General features: G+C 47.2%; 10 protein-coding genes across 10 annotated transcripts; 4 read left to right on the forward strand and 6 right to left on the reverse strand.

Annotated features, from left to right (window-relative positions):
• Window positions 1–289: 289 nt before the first annotated feature.
• N7525_002232 (uncharacterized protein) lies at window positions 290–1,240 on the reverse strand (the record flags this gene model as incomplete). The annotated part of the gene is made up of 1 exon (XM_002557075.1): window positions 290–1,240. The coding sequence occupies one exon, from the start codon at window positions 1,238–1,240 to the stop codon at window positions 290–292; it is 951 nt and encodes a 316-aa protein (XP_002557121.1).
• Window positions 1,241–2,121: 881 nt separating this feature from the next.
• On the reverse strand, window positions 2,122–3,225 carry N7525_002233 (DUF1295 domain protein; the record flags this gene model as incomplete). Its single annotated transcript, XM_002557074.1, has 2 exons — window positions 2,122–2,455; window positions 2,522–3,225. 2 exons carry the CDS (start codon window positions 3,223–3,225, stop codon window positions 2,122–2,124), a joined length of 1,038 nt encoding a protein of 345 aa, XP_002557120.1.
• A 738-nt stretch (window positions 3,226–3,963) lies between these two features.
• Window positions 3,964–6,749, reverse strand: N7525_002234 (putative DNA mismatch repair protein; the record flags this gene model as incomplete). The annotated part of the gene is made up of 3 exons (XM_002557073.1): window positions 3,964–5,846; window positions 5,897–6,285; window positions 6,343–6,749. The coding sequence occupies 3 exons, from the start codon at window positions 6,747–6,749 to the stop codon at window positions 3,964–3,966; spliced, it is 2,679 nt and encodes an 892-aa protein (XP_002557119.1).
• Window positions 6,750–7,526: 777 nt separating this feature from the next.
• N7525_002235 (uncharacterized protein) lies at window positions 7,527–8,981 on the forward strand (the record flags this gene model as incomplete). The annotated part of the gene is made up of 1 exon (XM_002557072.2): window positions 7,527–8,981. One exon carries the CDS (start codon window positions 7,527–7,529, stop codon window positions 8,979–8,981), a length of 1,455 nt encoding a protein of 484 aa, XP_002557118.2.
• Window positions 8,982–10,258: 1,277 nt separating this feature from the next.
• N7525_002236 (uncharacterized protein) lies at window positions 10,259–11,489 on the reverse strand (the record flags this gene model as incomplete). The annotated part of the gene is made up of 7 exons (XM_061212230.1): window positions 10,259–10,296; window positions 10,350–10,504; window positions 10,560–10,703; window positions 10,761–10,925; window positions 10,989–11,192; window positions 11,244–11,363; window positions 11,422–11,489. The coding sequence occupies 7 exons, from the start codon at window positions 11,487–11,489 to the stop codon at window positions 10,259–10,261; spliced, it is 894 nt and encodes a 297-aa protein (XP_061071456.1).
• A 2,234-nt stretch (window positions 11,490–13,723) lies between these two features.
• pfa4 (putative palmitoyltransferase with autoacylation activity Pfa4) lies at window positions 13,724–15,244 on the forward strand (the record flags this gene model as incomplete). Its single annotated transcript, XM_061212231.1, has 5 exons — window positions 13,724–14,064; window positions 14,114–14,285; window positions 14,333–14,551; window positions 14,700–14,778; window positions 14,832–15,244. 5 exons carry the CDS (start codon window positions 13,724–13,726, stop codon window positions 15,242–15,244), a joined length of 1,224 nt encoding a protein of 407 aa, XP_061071457.1.
• Window positions 15,245–15,273: 29 nt separating this feature from the next.
• N7525_002238 (class I SAM-dependent methyltransferase) lies at window positions 15,274–16,220 on the reverse strand (the record flags this gene model as incomplete). The annotated part of the gene is made up of 3 exons (XM_002557068.1): window positions 15,274–15,775; window positions 15,838–16,127; window positions 16,176–16,220. The coding sequence occupies 3 exons, from the start codon at window positions 16,218–16,220 to the stop codon at window positions 15,274–15,276; spliced, it is 837 nt and encodes a 278-aa protein (XP_002557114.1).
• A 1,059-nt stretch (window positions 16,221–17,279) lies between these two features.
• Window positions 17,280–19,104, forward strand: N7525_002239 (uncharacterized protein; the record flags this gene model as incomplete). Its single annotated transcript, XM_002557067.2, has 8 exons — window positions 17,280–17,362; window positions 17,426–17,454; window positions 17,511–17,629; window positions 17,707–17,732; window positions 17,792–17,932; window positions 18,305–18,621; window positions 18,673–18,956; window positions 19,012–19,104. 8 exons carry the CDS (start codon window positions 17,280–17,282, stop codon window positions 19,102–19,104), a joined length of 1,092 nt encoding a protein of 363 aa, XP_002557113.2.
• A 449-nt stretch (window positions 19,105–19,553) lies between these two features.
• On the reverse strand, window positions 19,554–20,672 carry N7525_002240 (uncharacterized protein; the record flags this gene model as incomplete). Its single annotated transcript, XM_002557065.2, has 3 exons — window positions 19,554–20,015; window positions 20,080–20,415; window positions 20,466–20,672. 3 exons carry the CDS (start codon window positions 20,670–20,672, stop codon window positions 19,554–19,556), a joined length of 1,005 nt encoding a protein of 334 aa, XP_002557111.2.
• A 1,012-nt stretch (window positions 20,673–21,684) lies between these two features.
• Window positions 21,685–22,305, forward strand: N7525_002241 (uncharacterized protein; the record flags this gene model as incomplete). The annotated part of the gene is made up of 1 exon (XM_002557064.1): window positions 21,685–22,305. The coding sequence occupies one exon, from the start codon at window positions 21,685–21,687 to the stop codon at window positions 22,303–22,305; it is 621 nt and encodes a 206-aa protein (XP_002557110.1).
• Between the last annotated feature and the right edge of the window lie 477 nt (window positions 22,306–22,782).

A 22,782-nucleotide genomic window follows, 5' to 3' on the forward strand; every position in this document is an offset into this window, starting at 1 on the left:
TCAGATGAATTAGTTATTACATGTAGAATATAAGGAGCTGCTTGGTAAGGTTATCCTTGGCACTGGGATCTCCTGGTAAGTCCCTCGAATGTTACATATGTCCACTTTCCGTCACCGTAGGACTGTAAGTTTGGTCTAAAAGCGAGTCCATAAGTGATTTCACTGTGATAGGTTGACATAGACTTGAGAACAAGTTTAGGCCATTCATCATGACAATTTCACTGACGAATTAATTATTACCTCGGAATACAGTCTTTGTACATATATATTTATCAACATTTGGATGCTTTCATGAAAAAAGCATTCCAACCACTAATGTAGCTACAACCGCAAATCCCAAGTGTGAACGGTAGGTATTCCCTACTGAAACGTCCCCTGAATCCCCCGACTCGTTGTTTGATTCCATATCGTCACCCGCACTCTTACCTGAAGAACTCGAGTCCCCCTCATTGGTAACATTGCTGCTGCTTCCAGACGAATTCACACCAGAGGCCGAAGTGTGACTGTGCGCATCCCGTGTTTTATTCGCATATTGCCATTCCACCTTGTCCCCTGCCTTAATATTGTCGAACCCAGCCTCACACGCAGCCACATCCGTCTGACCCTCAAAGTAAGTACCTAGACACTTGACTTGCTTCTCGTTCAGCTTCGCGTCACACGGCTGCGGCTCTCCTCCCCCGTGTATGAGAGACGGACAGGAGTCCGATGCGTTTTTGGCCGTGATATTGCCCAGGTATTCGGGACATTCCGTAAATGATAACTTGGAGCCACTTCCATCATTTACAACGGTAAAGTAAAGTTTCCCTGCCGCCACATCACCAGTTCGGATAAGCGTGCTGTCACCCTTATCGTCGCATGTGGTTGTGGTATAGCTCCAGGATAGTGTGTAAGTGCCTGCATCTAGCCTTTGATCCCAGTATGCCGAATCTACCAGAAGCGCGGTGGTGCCGCTGGTGTAGTTAAACTTCCTGAAATAGTTGATTTCATCGAAGCTGCCAGTCAGGAAGAAGTGGGTGTCGTCGCTATTCAGTTCCCAGTCTAACCTGTACTCGAAGAAGACAGCCGTGGGGGCATTCTGCAGCGCGAACACAATCGGCGGGGTGGTCATGTTGTTGTACGTTGTGTTGCGTGGGAAAACAACATCTAGCTCGATTCCCACCGGGTTAGATGACTCTGGCGTTGCAGCTACAGCGGCCCGAAGCCCGGAGCATAGCAAAAGAATCGAGGTAACGATAGACATGGTTGTCTCATGGATACGTCAGATAATGGTAGAAATAGCGTGAGGAGGGTATATCGAGTGGCGCGTCGGAGACTCAATCAGGATGAGATTCTTGAAATCATCGCAGTTGGGGCAGCGAAAAGGAAAAAGGGGAAGAAAAAAAAAATAGCTGTTATACCTCGGATACGAGGCCAAGGCTAACTAACTTTGCTCCACTCCGGTAGCTGGATACGAGACCAACAGACAATAGTCTGGTCTCTGTTAACCGAATTGGTGGACATGGTTGGATAGTCTCAAGCTACATAACAAAGGTAAGCTACTTTCGACAAATTCTCCAATTCATGCTGTATGTTTTTGTTCGAATTCTCTATCACAATTTCCTGTGAAACTGAGACACTTCCTTAAGATGCAGGAAGGTCCACCCCAAGGTCTCATAATACTCCATCCACACCACCTATTGCCTTTTTGAAAGGATAAATTACCGAAGGTGAATTAGGACCAGGCACAGCTAAGCCCCGTTCGGGGGCAAATGCATCGAAAGTGAACGTGGTTATCCATCGATGGTGATGGTCTTGGCATATATTATGTAACGTATGTATTACCTACCTAGGTACCTACCTAGGTAGGTACCTAGGTACCTGACCTGGGGAAGTTTAAAATTGAGGATCTTGTTAGGTTGCATAACATACTTTTACACAGGTTCAATAATGGAATCAGAAGAGCTCTTTCCTCTGTTAATGGTAGTTCCCATTCTTGATATCTGCCTTGATGATCTTTGGTTAACAATAACCCCTTCACTTGACGGAAAGAAATCCGTGGTTAACCGCAAATCCATCATCATTATTAATCTTTCTCCCCCTGAATACGGAATGGTGAGAAGCCTAAGAAGGTTCTCGAGGTCGCTATGTATGTTCCAGATAAGCACCTCTAAACCCTTCCTCAATCACTACACCAATAAATCCACACCCGGCAACGGCCAATGCCCACGGATTCACCAGGTCCCGTAAACCAGGCCAGAAACTATTCTTTTCTCTCTGCCACTGTTGCAGCTGCTCATGCTTGTGTGGATCCTGAGATTTATAGCGCTCTTCCTGGCTAGCCTCAGTCTGCTTGTCGCCACCCACAAACCGAAGGAAGAGATAGTTCGCCAGAGGCCCCAGTATCACAACTGGATTAAATGGACCAGCCATGTTAAGCAGAGCAAACGAGCAATGGACCAAGGTATCGCCCAGGTAACTAGTCAACCATCAGCAACTATCACCCAACACGAACAGTGATCATATATATTGCGACCAAACTTACTTGGGATGCCGCACTAAACTCCAAACACCATGTCGACACAGATCCGCCCGTTCCTGTCGGTGCAGTGCAAGCTGTGTATCTGCCATAACCTCCATTGCAAACCCGACACCGAAAAGCCCAACACCGAGCGCCCGAACAACATCCACCAGATCATCGCCTATACGAGGCATAGCATCACGCATAGTGAATGGAACCGTGAACGGCAAAGAGATGACACTCAACACAGCAGCTTCCGGTAAAAACATCTTAAGGAACGCACGTTTCCAAAAGCCCGGCTCCTTTTTGACTTCCTCGTACCGCGCATCATCTGTCCCGCGGGATAATGACCGACACGCGATGCGGGCGAAGAGCCTCGCGCCCCACATGGTAACGCAGCTTAGAAGGACCCTTTCAGTCCATGGTAGAGCCTGACAAGCCGTTCCGAATGAGATGTCGTGTTTGCACATCGGCTGTCCGACGGCGGTCCACCAGGCATTGAGGACTTGCGCCGAGGGCCAGAGCCAGTCTTTGAGTTCGACTCGGTTTGTTGCTTTGGCTGCAATAAAAGTTGCCAGCGAGAGACTTGAATAGAGACCGAATGAAGGTAGGAGTGTTGATTTTAGAATCCCCACGTCGCCGGGTGTTATCTTGTTTCTAAGTGGTGGCGAGTGGAGAGAACTGGAGGCCTGGTTCTCTAGGGTCGAGGGGGGAATGAGAAATGTCATTTTGGGGCATAACCTGGCTTCTTGGATAGTTGAGTTGAAAACATTATCAATGTATGGTGACTTGATGGTTATTTTATACATGGCTTGTTTGGTGTCGCCCAGGTGTTGATGTCAGGATTATGTAATGGTCAAGTGGGCATCCTCAAGCTGGTTTTGCTTTCCTATTATTTGTACCAAGCATCATTAGGTGAATACTTGCAAATGACAAGTAATATATAAGTAAGGTATGATATGCAACAATGATTTATATAGACGTGGTTGAAGACTGGGCGGCTATGCGTCGTGAACCGCGATTCGCATCTATAATATCTTTTACACTTCGTCCACAACTTCAAGACTATTAGAAGTCTTGAGGCATTACACCACACCGTTCAAGCGGGATATAAGACACAGGTAAATCACGGGGTCCGGAGCATGGCGGTCAACGGGCATTGCTTTCCCGTATTCTGTGGTGGCCCGCATATCCAGGCCAGTCTAGGGCAGACAGTCTGAATTGCACCGGGCCCGGTGGCACAGTGCATGCATTTCTCGGCGCACTTTCGGCACAGAAAATTGGTAAGGGATTTGTATGACGAACGGAAATGATGAAGTGTGAGATCTTTGGTATTTGACTCATCTATAAAATATGAGGTAATATTTGGGGACATAAGTAATATGAGACATATTAGGGGTATTCTGTGGTATGGCGTTCAGCGTAGAATACCTCTTCCAAGGTATCCTATGTAACTATAAACAGCTCTAATTGTCGTGGCCTGTTTGCACATGTCGAGAAATAATGCCAGCAAGATCAATTTGAATACTCAAAGGCTTTGATTCATCCTTGTTCTTGTATTGCTGCTTCAAGAGAAGCATTAACCGTTCATTCCAGAACGGCAAGCAGGTTTCAAGATCGGATGCCGAGAATGGGGTAGTTTCGTTGTCACTCTCAGTATATAGATCATCTGGCATATTCCACTTGAAAGAGTTCGAGCCGGATGGCAGGTCAACCGGGCAGGTCACACCGAGATCATGCAGGTCGAAGCCATCGGGTATACGTTCGAAGGGAAGCCGGTTGGTGGGAAGTCTCCGGGCCTTCCCATCGCTCATTGAAGGCTCATCCGAAGAGCGGTCCCTTTCCTGTCGGATGAGGTATGCTCGCGGATCATGGGGGGAGAGAGTTGTCGCAGAGACCGGCTCGGCGATGGAAGTCTGTGACGAAGTTAATGCGGCTTTCGCCGCAAGATATCGACTGCGATGAGGCGAGTGTGACACTGGTGCAGACTGCGAACTGGATGGTTTATCCTTTGTCTTGAACCGGGTGCGACTGTTCTGGATGGCCTCTTTCTTCCGCCTTTCGAAGTCAAGCGCTTTCTCCAGGTCAGACGGTTCCTCCTGGCTGACGTCTTCGTGAAGTCGAGCCGCCCATCTTTCAAGAACCGGAAACCCTCGGCCACTATCTATGGACTCCGTAATATAGTCACCATGGTTTTCGTGTAGCACAGGGACATGACCACCAGTTTCTAGAGTCATGCTATTATTAGATGGACTGTCCGAACAACCATCACTCTGCTCATCGAGGTTCACAATTTTCGGCGAAGTATTCGTGAGCACACCAAATCGTTGCTGGGCAAGGAAGGAAAGCGGTGAATCTGGTTCTTGGGTCGGTCCTTCCTCAACAGGGTTTTGCTGCAGCGAAAGTTGAGTAGTCCTCTGGAACCAAGTGTCTAGAGCTCCATTCCCATACCGATCTCGATCACGCTCCCTCTCGGCGCGTCGGGCGCTCGGAATCAGATTAGTCCTAGGGGAGGGTTCGGTTGGTTCTTGCTGATGGTGTCGACGGCGTCTCACTGGAGACCCCGATGCAAGTTGGGAAGTAGAAGACCTTGTCAAGTCCGACTTGGGCGTATGCTGAAAGCCTCGCGATTCACTCTCCATTAAGATTGCCCCCTGTAGGCTACCACTGGATAAATTCACGGGGCTTGTTCCATTGGCAGAATTGCTCCCTCGCCGCGGGGTTTGAAATGAGGCATTGATTCTGGAGATAGACCACGGATTGAGGAAATTAGAACGCTTGTTTGTGGCGGTGGCCGATTCGTCAGGACTGTCATGGCTATCACTGCTAGAAGCGATTGTAGGCGAAAAGTCGTGCTCAGAGCGGAGTGCCCTTTGTGTGACAGGGGTGATAGGTATAACTTCACTGAAGGGGTTCTCAGCATCGCGAGGCTGAGTGGGAAGTTCCGCAGTTGGTTTCCTAGCCATCAAAAGTTCAAATCCTCCTGACCTTTCATGAGACTTGCAGGTATCATCTTTGCCTTGGTTGGATGTTCTTCTCTCCGTCCCATCTATTTCTCCGTACTGGTCGCGGAACAAGTTTTCTACTAAGGCTAAAACTACACCTCGGTCTTCGAAGAGCAGGTCATCTTTCGCTGGCTCGATGTTGACGTCGTACGTTCCTCGGGGACAGCGAATCTGCAAACAGAGGAAAGGATCGCTAACCGATTTGGATGATTCGCTTTTGGACGCGGCGACACGGACATATTGCTTGAAGATTTTGACGATCTCGTGCCCAATCCCCCTGTTACTAGAGAGAGGGCGGCCATCCACACTGATGTATTGGCCTGCGCTGTTGATCTTGGAGGTATCTAATTTGTTGGTAAGAACGTCACCGGATCTTTAAATAAGATGAGCTCACCAGATTGTGTATTGGGAAGAAAGGCAATGGCTTCATAATCCTGCTGATCTGTTGCCCCTCCTTGGTTTCCAGGGGTACTCTGGGAGGAAAGTCGCTTCACGTCACAAGAAGAAGACACTTCTCTGCCGGCTACCTTCAAAGCTGCATCCGAGAGCGAGGCGTCTGCATTTGGCGCATAGGTCCAATTGTTGTTTTCGATTTTTGCTTTCAGAACTTTGAGTGAAAACCTCTTGGATGGATGAGCTATAGCATAAGCCTGGACAAGTTTTTTGATCCTGGATAGACTTTTCGTAGCACACTTCAAGGCAGTCTGCCTACGGACAGGGATGTGTTTGAGGAAATCTGTGATGCGCACAGTTGTTCCCACAGGATGTGACGTCCGTTGTGTTCTGCGATGAAAGATTAGAAGTGGCACACAAGCCAAGAAACTGGCGAGGTCGGCATACCCGGTAAGCTCTCCGTTTCTTCCGTACTTCGAGCAACGCCCGGCGACTTCGGACTTAACTCGAGTAGTGACAGCCAGAACCCCGGACAGCCCCGCGACACTGGCAAGCGCTTCGCCGCGAAATCCCAATGATGACCCGCCGACATTTTTGAGATCATCTAAAGTTTGGATCTTGCTGGTAAAAGCTCGCTTGCAGACATATTGCTGGTCCTCTGGAGAGATTCCGTGGCCACTGTCCTTGAGCTGTATGACATCCAGAGTGTTTTGGGAAATTTCAATCTGCAGAGACGTGGTAGAAGCATCCAGGGCATTGTCTATAAGTTCCTTGACAACAGAGTAGGGATCCGAAATGACAGATGTGGAGCCAATCGCCCGGATTGTTTTCTGAGGGAGAGCCTCAATCGGCATCCTGCAGCCCGGTATTAGTTGTTCATTTCAGACAGCGCCACATATAGACTTATCCGGATCACTGAGGCTGGGAGAAACATGGGAACAATTTCAATTACTGGTATTAGATGAATGTCGATTCTAATGCCGAGAAAGGATGAAATGGTCTTGGCACATTGACGCACGTGATACGGATGCCTTGTGGCCTTATAGCACATGCCAGAATCATTTGCCCTGCGTTTCTCTCCTTCCAAACTAGTCACCTGAAGAAAACTCGACGATTCATAGAAGACCTTGGAATGTGGGTGAATAATGTCAAGAAGGCCACGCCTGTTTATGAAATATGTACTTTAGACCGAAACAGGTCGTTATTAAGCTGATTTGGCGGCGTTAGGGGCCTTGAAACATTGTCCGAATTACATAGAATGTTGGCAGTAAGTTCATGGCGCATCAATTCTCGTTCATGTATATTCTCTGACTCCATCCCACATATCTTCAAATGGAACTGTACCATCTCGAAATCCTCGTACTTGGATCTTTCATGGTGAACGCTCCGAACCCCCCAAGAATATTAAAAAAAAAAAAAGAGTTTGCCTATCCAGTCACATGACAATCGGTCGTTCACGGCGGGGCGTTTTCAGCCAAATCTCCAGAGAGCCATAGACAACCTCCGCAGAGTATCACAACATATTCAGATAGCTTACTGAACTTAGACGCTTTGGAGTTTGCGAAGAAAAAATGGAAGCAGTGTACGAAATGACTTACTTCCCTCAAGTCATACCCCGCTGTCTCAGAGAGATGACCCAATCTCCACCACTATGTCTACATCAGCAAAAAGATATCCAAGCGATCCAGATTTTGAGGGAACATGGACAAGAATCGGGCTGCTCTTATCATAGTACTACCCAGGCCATCGATCTTGCGTCTGGATTGTCTGATGTTATTGTCATTCTCGAGCGCCCTCGCACTGAAATTTCACATTCCCCCAACCAGAGCTATGCTGACTTTGTGAATGGCTGTCACACTCTGAAAGCGGTGGATGAACTTCTCCGCTTTGCTAGTCGGGGGACCCGTGACATTGGTACCGTCACTGTTGTTAATGCATTCTCATTGCAACCTGACAAGAATGCGCTTAAGGCAGACCTCAGGTGTGAGGAAATTCTTGCACAATTTATACAGATGAAAAGACCTCAAATTATCATTCACTGTACAAATACAAAATATGGGAGTCCGTGGATGAGGAGGTTCAATTTTGGGGGTGATCCCTATCGAGTACGGAGCGAACACATCGAAATTGACGACGGGCACACCGCTATCGTCATACCTTCTTTTCATCCCTCGCATGCTATCAACTACTACAAGCACAGACTGGAGCTACGAGTTTTACTGATGTATCACTTTGCCCTGGCTTTCCATTCCTTACGTGGTGAAACGGTGATCTCGTGTTGCGCAAACAAAATCAAGGATTTATGCCTTGTTAAGGGAAAAAGAATGGATTCCCCTACTGACTGGGAATTGGCATCATGCATATCAGATAATATTAGCCAATTTTATCTGTATCGTGGAAAGGACGTCGTGCCACTCTCAAAGGGAGGATTTGCCGATGAAAGTCTTTCAGAGCAGATCGCAAGAGAATCTGAGACCTTCGATTCCTTGAGTTTCTGGCTTACCCTCCTTCTCGAGAAGCCGCAGAAGTTTGAACTTTTTGGACTTGCATCTGCCAGGTTCCTATTGCAGAAAGCCAACAGCAACCACACCCCCCTCTACTCTAAAGTTTCCTCCGTGCTGCTTGGCGTGGTAACAGAGCAAGATCATTGGTTTCTCCAAGTTAACGACAGCAATGTGACTGATGTGGAAGAGAAATTGTCGTCACTTACAATTCAGGATGGCACGCAAGTATCCGGTCTCATCGATGCAAACCGTAAAGCTTGGGGTGCTGTTCAAGAGACTCTATGTCATGTTGAGAGCGGCGAAGTTCTCAATTTTTGTCCCAAGGCTCCACGATACTACTATGATGTTGTTTCACACTACACCCTTATGAATAAGTATCTGGCTAGCTCGCAAGGAATCGCTATTCCCGTAGCGTTGCGCATGGAAGCGCTCACGAAACGCTGCTGGGTCATCAATGAAACGCTACGGAAGAAGAGCGAAGATGAGGGGGAGCTACTACACACGAGTGTAATACTTTGTCTCAATATTTTGTTGGAATGTATTAGAAAGTTGAGGATGGAGGTTGAGGCTATCCTTGAATAATGGCCCAGTCTCAGTCACACTTACTGGTCTTCCAAATTAGTAGTCTCATGTGAGTTTGGTGAATCCCAGCCAGAAGGAGCGAGGAAAAAGGGAGTGAAGGACAACTGTGTCTATGTCAGTGCAATGCGGCAGACCTACGCCAATTACTAGTCTATGAGATTCCCACCGCTCACCTTTCGCCTTGTGGCCGATTCTTCTCCTGCTTGAGATATGGTTGGTAACTCTCGCTTATCTCTTTTTTCCTCGGGTGAATGAATATGCGGCAAATGGAATATGAGATGCAGGAAAATTTATTCACGCATAATAATCGAGCCAGTAGGTCCTATTAGGATAAGCTGTGGAGGGATGGCCCACACGGTCCAACTGTCGCGAAATTATATTTTCGGCCCACACGTCGAAAATGGCTGTTAGTACTCTCGGATACACCATTCGAGGAAGTTATCGAATCTTTGTTCTGGATTTTGTTCATAATGGTTCCAGTGACGTTTAATGAAACTTGAGAACTCGGCAAATAACCATTCAATCGGATTTAGGTTCGGTGGGTAAGGTGGCGGTAAATTAACTTACCCCTGCATCCTTGCACATCTGTGTAAGCCGCTCTGTGTGGTCAAATGATGCATTGCCTATAACAGGACAGATTCAGGTCCTGGCCATCTCCCGCAACGCTGGAAAGCTTGGGTCACGAGATCCTCGAATACGGTGGCATCTGTAGAACTGCAGAAGTCACACAAGAGAACGATCCCATCCTGGACATAGGCAGGCAATATCTGGTATCGCTGATCACGATGAAACTGGGCCACTTGTGAAGGAGCCTCCCCTAGTAGTGCTCAGCCAGACAAAACCAACCTGCTTATCACGTTCAGACTCATCGACATATATTGATTATATGACTGTAATTTAAGACAAGAGTGTGAAGGTAACTAATCCAATTTTTGGCGGGCTTTCGGTCAAGGGCCGAAACTCAAACCGCGATTTGGGCGAGGTTGATACGACAGAAACCAAGGTATTGCGAGGATACTGGTCAAATTCACAGTAATAGATTTTCTGACTTAGCGAAAATGAAAGGGCTGTTCAGATCTGACAATTTGTGCAGACAAAATTATTGAGCAAAACAACAGCTTTTCTGTCTCGTCGCCCGCAGCAAAAAACGGGGTTATCCTCATCTTAGTTGACACTATACAGTCCTATATATATCACTGACGCGGGATCTAACTCATTCCTTGTGCGACAGATCGACACGCCAGCTTCCCATTTGGAAGAAACAGTATGTCTCGCCGTTAATCTCCGAGAGGATAGCAATGTAGGGTTTGGCCAGCTGCTAAGGTATCAGTGATCGAAACGAGAACGGAGAGGAGGTCAAGCCCATACAATACAAAGAGGCATCTTTGCTAGCCAAGAACACGAAGCTGGGGGCCACTTCACTAGGCTGCCCAGGCCGGCCAAGTTGTTTGTCTGATCCCCATCCTTCCATTGACTTGGGATCCCTTGTATCCACTTGAATCGGTGTATAAATCGCACCGGGCCTGACAAGAGGGAATTAGAATTGAGACATCTTTGGAAAATTGCCTGCTGACTTACGCAACGGCATTCACGCGGATACCCTTCGGGATTAATTGTAATGCTAGGGATCTGGTGAATCCAACAATGGCGCCTTTCGTAGAAGCGTAGTCGACCATACTGCTCGAGCCACGGAACGTGACAACAGACGTATTGTTAATGATCCTGTGTGCTTGAAGTCAGTCGACAGCGGTGACCAAAGGAAGATGGAGTATGCCTTACGAGTCTCCCTTTGACATGTGCGGGAGTGCATATTTTGTGATAGCAAACATTTGCAGGATGTTAGTTCGGAAGAGGTCCTCGACCTGGTCAAGGTCAATTTGCGTAATGTCTTTGCACATATATTGCTGCGAGGCATTATTGACAAGGACATTGATTTTCTTGAACCTGTAACAAGAGTAAAAGGGTTGAAGTCAGTAACAATCTTAGGAATGCATTTCGCTTGCATACCTATCCACATGCTCCTTGACCGCTCTCTCGCACGTCTGGTTCTTCCGTAAATCGCCCGGGATTAGAAGGCAGCTGCGATCTTCGTTCTCAACTAATCCCTTTGTTTCCTCTGCATCTTCCTGCTCCTGCGGAAGGTAGACAATGGTGATATCGGCACCTTCCCTCGCCATCAACACGGCGACGGAACGACCTATACCAGAGCTTCTAGATGTCAGTAAAGAATCCAAAGACAGGAACAAAATAAAGGCTACTAACTCGCCCCCGGTAATTAGAACCTTCTTATCTTTCAGCTTGTTTGAGCCTACGTACTCGACGAATCCGTGGCTCGACTCAAGTCTGGAAGATTCACTCGGTGGCGCCATTCCCGTCTCTAGACTATTGTCAACTAAGCATCTATCATAGGTACAGTTTCTTTAGTGAGCCGAAAACTTACCCTGGCTTGCTCTGGGCCTGTTTTGACTCGGGGGCCTGGAATGTGCCATCGTCACCCATTTGCGACATTTTGTTATAGGGAGAAATGTGCGGCAATTTTCGGGCTCTAGAGCAAAGAAATAAAATTGAATAATTTGAGCCAAAGGCTAGTGTACTTCAAATAAAGGAAAACTGGATGTGACTGTGATTATTTATAATTTCATCAACAATGCGTCATTTCACAGGCATATCTAGATCTGACCAGCACCGGGGACTACCTGGGTAAGATGTGGACACAGATTGACGTGAAATGACTTTGAAGCGAAAGAAATGAGCTACATTCGTCGAATCCAACGTTACCATTTACCTGGGTCATCTGAGTGGACCGCCCTTGTAACAGTGTGGGTCCCTACCAAACCGCCGTGCAAAAGCAAGCTTTCCGTCCTTCCTGTACATGTTGTCATATTTGTCAATAAGAGGGACTTGCGCGCCATTTTGCCACTGCGAGACAGCTACCTGAATCCACCGAACATAGCCAGAACCAGGAATCCAAAGAGCCAAGCCCGAAACCGAAAAAGACACTGTTTCTTCACTATCTGGGGTAGCTCATGGAATTGAATTTTGATTCGTTGGCGTCCAATCAACAGAATGCGCCCACAGCTAAATATATAATGCAGAAAAGCACATTGATAGAGTGGTATATTCGGCAGTATAGATACAATGAACAGAAAAACAAGATACATACCCGCCGATTTTTATGTAGTCGTCCAGTCAAAGTTTCGGAGGGGTCCTCGGCTCGTCGATCAAAGATTGACGTATGTGCACTTGGCTTTACTCCAGTAACCAAGTTTCCTTGAACGCACGCACATCACCTTAAAAGTTAAGAAGCTACATGTACTACTTCTGACCAGTGATATAATCGAGCCGTCAGAACTACGTCTGGAGTTCATGGCAAATCCAGGCAACATATTTAGTTGATAGTTGTTCTCTTCACAACCTATTCTATGAATATCATTTTGGTTGATTTTATTTAATACCTAGGAGTGGGTCGCTTATCGAATACGTTACCTAGGAGTGCCCCTAGTTAGTTAACAAAAATGAAGGCCCCTATCAATTTTCCTCTGTCCTGTAACAGAAAAACGAGCGGAATACCACAATGTCCGTTTCAACCACAGTACTCGTACGATGATGCAATATATTCACAGGTCACGTGCCTCATTAGAAAAGCCTACGTCAACCTTCACTAGTGTACAGAAACGGACCTCGGGATTCCTGCATTACAATTTACCATTGGAGTTGTCAGTTTCTATATTGGGGTCCTCGAGGCTCCATATACGTGAAAGCCAATATGGCATCCAACACTCTCTTCCGATTATCACCCCCCGTAACAGCAACAACTTTCTCTGTCGGCTTCTTAGGTCTTGGTGCCTTTCACTTCCTGACACCCATTCAGATATGTGGGTTCTTCGGTTTGCCATATCCTTCCTTTAAGCCCCCAACGCCTGTTACAGTGACGGGAAAAGATTGCCCCGATGAATACGCAGAACCAGCGGCTCTGCCGTTTATCTATGCAAACGGAGGGCGGGAGCTGATGTTGAGCATTGCTTTCGGGATCATGGGGGTTCAGCATAACAGAGAGGGGATGAGTGCTTTGATGTATGGGGTATCTGTACGTTTGCCTGCTTTGGAGTTAATGAGGCTATTTGCTGATAAACTTCTGGGACAGATAGCAGCACAGATAGACGCGTATATCGTCTGGAGGTACGGTGGAGTAAAGTATGGCGGATGGAAAGGCAGGTGGATCATGCATTCCTTTGGAGGTATAGTTGTGGGACTTCTTGCTTGGAATCAGTGGTTTTATTGATGCTGCGCATCTAATATCAATTCGATCAATGACAATAATATTTCGCACCTGGCTGGTATCCAGGATGGTGTCCTCGGCGATCCAGGACTGGAAAAGATTATGTGATCAATTGTAGACATCCATGGATGGATTAGGTACCTAGGTATAGATGTGATGATTTCTGAGGGGTGGCCGTTTGTAGTGTTTGCATTCTTTTTGCAGGATCTACGCAACTCCGAAAGCTGATTCGTGGCTCATAACGAGTCCATATTCAATTTTCGAAAGGTTATTATAGACATATGAGCTTTCGGCGTCGTTTTCGTTCCGCATGTCATTCCACTTCCACTGGACACGCGAGGCCGGGCACAGCCGCGTTAGTCAGCATAGCCACCGGGCCAGTCAGTGCTGATAAACAACACGTCGAACTTCATGCGTCGGCAGCTTCTGAGCCTTGCTCACTTAGACAGCTGAAGACGCTGAAATGTTGGGCGAGGATTTTTCAATATCAATAACTCAACTCGCGATTCCCGCTGTTAGTGCGTTGATCGCCTTCCTCGCCTACACATCACAGTACTTCTTTCTGCACTTCGAGTCTGTGCCACTCACAAGGGACGAAATTTGCAAAATCAATATCTTCGCCCTGTGCATCTGGATATGCTATTACCGAACCTGCTTTGTAGATCCCGGTCGGCTTCCCAAGGCCGAAGAGCGACCGAAACCTAAAGAGCAAGAAGGTGACGGACTCGGTGGTCGCCAGCGATGGTGTCTTAGATGCGAAGCTTACAAACCGCCTCGTGCTCACCACTGCAAGACCTGTAAAAGGTTCGATGGGGAATGTCTGGTGTGGAGAATTTTGCTGATCTTCTTCCAGATGCATTCCCAAAATGGATCATCATTGCCCCTGGACCTCGAACTGCGTCTCGCATTTTACCCTCCCACATTTCATGCGCTTTTTGTTTTATGCGACTGTTGGGATGTTCTACCTGGAGACTCTTCTTTGGCAGCGTGCCTCATTTGTATGGAAGAACAGCCATCTGCCAAGCGTAAGTAACTCAAATGCTTTACTGTTCATGTCGCTAATGTTGAATAGTATCTCGGCCCCACATTGGGGCAGCTCATCCACTTGTTTATACTGCTTGTGGTAAATACTCTCACAGCCTTCGCTCTCTTTGTCCTCCTGCTTAGGAGTCTATGGGCGATTGCATCTAACACAACCACCATTGAAACTTGGGAAATCGAGAGACATGCTACTCTTGTCCGCCGAGCCCGTGTGCTGGGCGGGTATCTTGAGAGTCCTGGGGGAATTCGGGTTCGCATAAAAAAGCAGGAATACCCATACGACATCGGGATTTGGGCCAACATCAAGCAAAGTATGGGGGGGGAGCGCGAATGTGAGTATACCTGCTCATGGTCCACATATCCGAGACACGTAAACACGTGTGCTAATGTCTTTCTAGTTTATAAGCTGGTTCTGGCCTCTGGCCGCAACACCTGATCGTCGGTCTGGCTGGGAATTCGAGACCAATGACTTTGAAGGTGAGTGGTTGAGTCTGGATTCTGGCTTTTCGACTGCTGATCATTTTTGTTAGATCCTGGTGTGTCATGGCCACCGCCAGACCCAGATCGAATTCCGATGCCGGCGAGTGCAAGGCCACCAAGCAATGTCAGCATGCCTACATACGCAACTATTCAGGACGAGATTGATGCCTTCAACCGTCGGAAGCAGGAAGACATGAAGCGGTTCCAGCAAAGCTCAGGTCTGCAGCGTCGCAAGCCATTTCACGATCGGTACAAGAAAGGCGACTACGCTCAAAGAGATAGCGAGGATTCCGAAACTGACTCTGAGGGTTACTCGGACGAGGGAGAAGAGTCCTGGCGAAACGCCGAAGGAGAACGACTACGTGACTTCGGTGTGGATGAGGAAGCAGAATTCTATGATGAGGAAGACATCCCTCTTGGTGTTCTCATTGAGCGACGCAAGCAGCACAATTCTGCCAACTGAACCCTTTCCAACGAAAATCATCTGAATTATTAGATCTTCTTCGCAATACCCCTCAGTCGCACATATCCCAGCCACTGACTCCCATCTTCACCACGAGTAACCACATCTTGGAGAACATTGCAAATCTGCTGCACTACGCCATCCCGCTTTTCCTCGGGTAGCACATCCAGGAATTGGGCTCCCATCAGTCTAACCCATCCCTCCAATCCGCCCTTGGCGTCGGTGGTGAGCTTTGTTGGGCGGTACTCGAGCTCGACATTTTCAACCTTGAACCCGATCTCCTCAAGAGCATTTCTCATCCAAGTATCAGATGGGAAGAACCAGGGGCTTGTCTCTCTGGCCTGTTCGATAGGGATACCCTGCTGCACCACAGCGTAAACAAGGGCCGTCTTAACCTCAGCAATGTTACCATGTCCGCCCATCTCAAACACATATGTACCACCCGGCTTCAGACAGCCGTAGATTGCGCGGAGTGTCGACATGCGCGTCGACTCATCGCGTAAGATCCAGTGGAGGGCTGCGTTGGAGATTCTGTCTACTGTTAGAAACCGAGTTCATCCATCGGACACCATGTAATATAATTAATGACATACACTTTATCCCATGATCCATTCACAATGGACGTTTCTTTCTCCAGGTACCGACAATCCACGACACGGAAGGTAGCCTTAGAGCTTCCGTAGTCTTCGTTGGCAGACTCGATCATGGACGCAGACGAGTCAATGCCCAAGACGGAGTCGATGGCGGGGAGGAAGTTTGCTGTGAATTTTCCATCGCCGCAACCGACATCGAGGACCTTGTCTGTTGGCTTGGGGTCCAGAGAGGCGAGGAGTTTTCCGGTGAGTTTCGCGGAGTGCACGAATGATGCAGAGGCGGAGTATGCCTAGGCTTGTTAGCTATGGGGCGTGCACAGTGTCGCGGGAATACGTACTTCGGCTGACCAGTGGTCTTTGGGACCCTCGGTATTGGACGCCATGGTGTATTTGACGGATGACAGTATGGGGAAGTGGAGAAGTCGTCTTGGCGTGGAATGAGGGACGGGGAAAACAGAGACGAGAGTTGATCAACACGTGAATGTTTCAAGGGTTGTGTCCCTCTGAAGTCTTAATGTTTTGCTTGTAATTGGGAAGTTTGGTCGCCTCTCTTATATGTTTCCTTTGTACAGGGGGTAGTTGTTCGATGTAGTATAACGAGGCCGATATCGGACCGGAGATATACTTGACCCCATGCGCCCTATGGAAGTTCTGGAACATTTCTCTTTTCCAATGGCATAGCGATGATACCTAGGTAGGATAGTGATATCCAAAACTGGGCAGCATCCCAGATTATCACTGGATCACAGATTGCAAAGTTAGGTAGGTACCTTTTGTATGGAGTTTCCACACAGAAAGTACTTAAACATACGTTGGTATAGGATCATTTTTCTCGACTGCTAGAAGGCTTAGGGATATAGTATGACATGCTGCGTATGGGTTTCTCATCATATGCTATAAACTATAGTACGAAAGCCCTGGTGTGTAATGTAGTGTAATGTCAGAGTATCTTTATGCGATATAAGTGGTTTTCTTTTTTGCTGCTCTTTCGACTTCTTTAGGTTTGAGTTTAGTAGCTGATGGATTTAAATATACTGATATTAGGCTTAACCATTTTACTTTTCCTTTAGCTAGTTCAAGACTTAAGTTATGCTCATATTATTGTTGGGTGCCTTTTGTATAGAGTTGCCATCACAGGATACCTAATTTGCAAACCTGGGATCCAGTGAGAATCTAGGATCCGCTAGGCGCACCAATACCTAGGTGTTGGTGGACTTGACACGATACAACTAACTACCCTATCTCTTTTTCCTCGAAATGTTCAAATATCAAACCAGGCGATGACGTCGGGCGCGGGTATACGGCAATGACGGAACGATTCCTTGAGTTCCGCTATTTTCACTGGACAAAATCCCCACATCCCTGCGATATATATTAGCAAGTGAGATCTGACAAGGTTCCTTTGTATTGAAAAGCGCACCTCTACTAACCAATCAGTAGTCATGTCTTACCAAGGCCATTGCAATTGCGAGAGTATTCGCATCACTCTTCCCGAGCAACCAGACAAGTCATGTGTTTGCCATTGGTATGGACTTGGAATGCAGTATACTCATTGTGGCAAATTAACTAAAGTGAAATTTCAATGCAGCGATTGCTGTAAGAGATCTGGCGGTAGTGGTAGGTGCATTTGCTAAGTCTGAGCAATGACCTTGGAATATCCATTTTGCTTACAGTCAAGTTAGCCTTCTCTGTCAACTACTTCGTCAGTGAAGATGAAATGACTGTCGACGATCCAAATGCGACATTGAAGGTCTACGAAGACAAGAAGTCTGTAACTGGCAATGCTGTGAAGGTAAAAGAATGGCTTCTTTGTCAAGCTATATAGTGTTTATCGCATTCGAACGAAAAGCTAATATGACCTCCGAATAGCGACATTTCTGTTCGGCCTGCGGCAGGTAGGGATAATCTTAAAACTAGTCAAGCTAGTGTTAACAATAGCTGACACCCATCACAGCCCTGTGTACACCAAGTCACCTATAGCCGCTGGGAAGGTATTCCTCAAGGCTTCCTTGTTCGATACTGTCGCCCCTCCTGCTGCTGAGAGGTTCCTCACTAAGCAATACGACTGGGTGAACCTTGAGCAATCAACGGTGAAGTTATCATCGAGCTGAAGTTTAGAGAAAATATACTCACATAAGCGGAATATGTTTCTACGATGGGGTAATTGCTCCAAGCCTATTATTGGACAATTTTGAACACTTCCGTGGATGCCTAAAATCTTGTATCTCACGTTTATATCTCTTCTATATAATATGACATTTGTCTTGATGGTATGATGTTGAGTATAGTTAGGAGTAGATAACCTGAGCAAAAATGCGGGGCCAACGTCGATCCGCAGATAACCTGTTTGGGCCCTTCACCCTGAGACAACAGCAAACCGCACCACGCCGTAGCCATGCTATCATATCCGGGGTGATATCACTCGCGAAAACATGACAGAAAGCCCTGCTCACGTTTCCGGTTCTAGACAACCATCGGGCGTTATTTTGCGGAACGCCCGACCGCGGGACAACGACAACGACAACGACAACGACAACGACATGGATCCCCGTGAAGCGCTCGAGCTCCAACAGATCCAAACACAGGAGGACAACGAGCTAAACTACTCAACGGCATCCGCGTCCTCCGGCGATGAATATCGCGTCGTAACGCGTCGCACCACATCGCGCGCCGATGCGCAGCGCCGCCAACAAGCTCGAAAGGGGACATGGGGGAAGCTCACTCAGCTTTGGACGCATAATGTTACTCTAACGGTGCCACATAAGAGTAGTCGAGATTACTTTGGTGCGTATCGCGGTCTTGCCGATCTGGGGAAATTCTAACTCTGCCCCGCAGCTTTGGAGAGAACATTCCTTGCGTATATCCGCACCTCCCTCGTTGTTGCGCAGCAAGGCGTGCTTATCGCGCAGCTGTTCCGTCTGCAGGCGGCGGAGGCGTTGGCGGACCGGCTTGGGTTTCGTCGGGTCGGTACACCACTCTCGGTTGCATGTCACTGTGTGGCCATTCTTGTTGCTTTGGTTGGGGCGTATCGATTCTGGAGGCAGCAGAATGCTATTGCTAGGGGTAAGGTCTTTGCTGGAGGGTGGGAATTGAATTCTGTGGGGATATTACTGGGTTGTGTGAGTAGACAACATGCAGATACTTGGCCTTGGAGATGTAACTGACACTGGCTAGATCACTCTAACGGTCTTGATTGTGTCTATTGCTATGGTGGTCGAGACTGATACAGATACGTGGGCGTTCGTTCGACGAATATTGGGTCGGTGAGGGAATGGTGGCACAGGCTATAGGAGATATAGGTAACACTACGTAGTGTTTTTCCTGCCGCCGCTTTTATGAGGGCCCTCAGAGTCCGACTCAGTGAGTAAATCTCAGTCCGGGCTCACGCTTAGTGAGCTGCTCAATATAGTCACTGATGAATACTCTCTACGTCACGAGAAGACCCCCCCCCCCCCCCCCTCTTTTGGGTTTTCAGCGCTTCCACCATTACCATTGGTATGTGCAATAGACCGTTTATCGGTGTATACCGGACGCTAATACTATGTTTAAAACGTTACAGGTAGTTTAAAGATCTGTATTACATACGATACTATAGAAGCATGGTTTCATAAGCAAGAATCCATTCCAAGGTTCCTCCGATATCAAAATCGGTCCCGAGATATATGCCTAAGAACCCTAAGCCTAAAGCCTTAAGCCAGGGGATGTGATCTGGTGGCTCAATCGTGCTGGATAGGATACTCGACCGTGTGCTTCCAGGGAAACAAGAGCAGATTCTGGGCGTTAAGAAGATTGATATACTGCGCCAATACACTCACCATGGCAAGTAAATCCTCGCGAGCCTCTGATTGATTATCGTTTTTCTCGACGTTGAATGTGATAAGGTCATCGATTTGGCGATGACTGTTGCGGAGGAAGTCAGTGCCCACGTATCCTAGAAACTCAGCGGGAACGGAGACAAGCTCTCTATAAAGAATAACCAGATGTTTTAGCTCAAACTCGGGACATGTGGCGGCGAGTTTGAGGATATTGTCAAAAATGTAATAACCCAGAGTTCGAACCTCACTGTTGGCGAAAAGCATGGCAGCAAAATAAGAGTCCTTCGATCCCGGGTACGATGGAGCCCGGCCAGTGTGTATCGCTTTGATATTTTCTGACATTCCCGACCAAGACCTATCCATCTAATTAATGAGCCGAAAGGGTCAGCTCTCTTCACAGGAATGTCAAAGAAATAAGGAAGCATACTTCTTCGTGTATCTCTCGAACGAGTTTCTTCGCCTCTTCCGTCGCCCCAGTTCGCTGAAGTCGAAGTGATAGACTTCTAGGGCTAGGCTCATGGTTCGAAGCATCCCAGAGAATGACCTCAATTGGCTCTTTAGTCTCAATCTGACTTTTCCAAACCTCCTTTCCAAGCCAGCGCAGTTTTTCAAGGTCCTCAGGAACCACATTTCCACAAGGCGCTGCAGGGTGATGCTCAGTCACACGACCATACTTGATGGCTAGGTGCTGAAATTTCGAAAGGAACACCGTGCCATCGGGCTCTTCGGCCCTATCGGGGATCTTGTATTCAGGGTTTGTGTACTATACGTAGTTAGTATCGATGGCAGGAGGGCAATAAAGCAGTCACCCACAATCAATGGCTCTGATGGAACAAGATGATACAAGTGGTCACCTGTGACCAAGGCGTGCGTCTGGAGAGAGCGATATGGAAGCGTATCCCAAAGAAGGTCCACCAATGCAGTATTCAAATTATGCATCTTCACTGTGATGGTCACATCAAGCCTGGGCCATTTGATTCTGAGTTCACGGAGGACCTGGTTCTTCCTGTGTTGCTCCATGATAAAAGAATTTAAATACGAATTGTGACAATTCTTTGAGCCCAGCGTTGTCCTCAAACCTGCCTTTTATACTCGTCAGGCTGCGCGGAAAGCCCCAGATGCACAATTACGTCGAAACTGAAATGTCGATGCCTGGTACTTCTCATGGTCTACATAGTTAGCTTTCGCAAACAAGAGATGCATCACAAGGTAGTAAACAACAAGGTTTTTCTTTTTTTTTTTTTTGTTTCGCTTATGGTTATACAAGTCTCGCACGGTGAATCCGAAGTCGGAAAGTGTCAATTCAGACAGACCATCCCACAATAAAGCTAATGATTTGCCAACATCCACATAGAAATGTCTTGTACAGTTATGCGCCTGACAGGCTCTCGGGACCAAGTTTGTGACTAACGCAAATTCCCCCGTGGAACAATTACTACCACTCACATTTGGAATCCATATGCAATGAATTCTGAACTTAGATCTGATAGGTAACAAATTCCTTCAATAAAGCTACAGTATAAGACTTTGGCCTTATTTTTCCTCGCCACATCTATCAAACCTTAGTGGCCGGTCTCTTAAAGTACACCATATGCCTCACGACAAAAAGAGTAAAAATAAACACAGGCCTCTGTTGATCATACTTGGATGAGGTTCGTTGGTCACACAAGATAACTTGTTTATCAACCTTCCTACACGCCGTAGGGTATCTGTAAAATCCCTATATAGGACATACCTGACGTAGGATGACATATTCGCTTACGAATTATCTTCCAAAAAGCGATGGTTACAGAAATTGCCCAATTTTATGACGTGGATGTAGATATGTAGACAATGTTCGTGCGCAAGGTGGCGATGGTCCGAGCAGGCTTGAAGACTACGGCACCACTGCCCTGATCAAGTATATATTCGAAAAAAAAACCCCCACAACTTCGCCAGCTTCCCTTCTCCAGCATTGAACCCAGAAGAGCAATCCGATCTAACTTCATCTTTCGAGTATTCCTCACCGCCATATTTTTGAGCGCAAATACGAATGGATACCTACCACAATGACCAATTCCGCACGACTTGCCTCGTACCGTATCCGAGTACCGACGACCTACCTCCATTGTTGCGCGATAAACTAAATATTTTGCCTTTTCGTCGCAACATTCTCCTAACCATTGCACATTCGCGCGGTCTTGCACCACATTTGCTGGGTCTTATAGGTGCCTGCTTTGATGGCACTCAGCGCGGACTTCCCACGCTTGACTGGCAGTTGATTGTCTTACGCACTGCCACGGTCCTCAAAGCGAAATACGAATACGATGTAAACCTCCCAGTTGCCGAGGTCTATGACATGCCCCAAGAGAAAATCAACAATATTGCGTGTCCTAGTTCAGTCGTCCATGATTCCAGTCAAGGCCCTTGGACACCCCGAGACAGGGTTTTGCTACGGCTGGTTGACGAACAGTTAGCCACGTATACAAATGAGGAAAAGACTATCCAGGATGCGGTGCAAGTTCTCGGCACGGATATGGTTGTGGAGGTACTCATCATGATCGGAGTTTATGGTTTGCTAGCTCGGCTGATTAAAGGACTGAGAGTGGATGATGATCCCGAAATTCCGGGATTGAAGGATAAGATTAAGAGTGCGATCACTGCCACTAGATAGGTTATGACATGAGTTCTTTGTTCCCGAGGCTACAAGGAGCGGGTTATCTGACGGTCTGGAGACTATGAATGGTTTTCTGTCGGATGTTTCCGTCTTTGGGTGTTGTATGGTTTGTTAGGGAAGGGACGTATAAAGGTTCTACTTGCAGAGGATCTTTCTGTTGAACGAGAGACTGTACTGTAGTGAACCAATACTACAACCATACAGAGAGTAGAAGAGTAAAGCGAGTGTGATCTATAAAGAGTAGGATCTACTTAGCTAGTTATGTAACGTATACTAGGCTTACAATGTAGTGCCAATAGCTAGCAAGTAATACCTAAGGTGGCTACTGTATAGAGAAAGTAAAAGTGAAATGAATATACGGGAAGGGAGTAATTCCGATGTTGCTCTTATAGTAGAAAGCCATGTTTCGCTTGATAAGAACGGTTTTGGCGACTAAGGCGGACACTAACTGCACAGCCCCCTCCCTTAACACGA

Source organism: Penicillium rubens (assembly GCF_028828025.1).
Source record: "Penicillium rubens strain IBT 27055 chromosome Unknown utg000001l_segment0_segment0, whole genome shotgun sequence".
Taxonomy (NCBI): domain Eukaryota; kingdom Fungi; phylum Ascomycota; class Eurotiomycetes; order Eurotiales; family Aspergillaceae; genus Penicillium; species Penicillium rubens.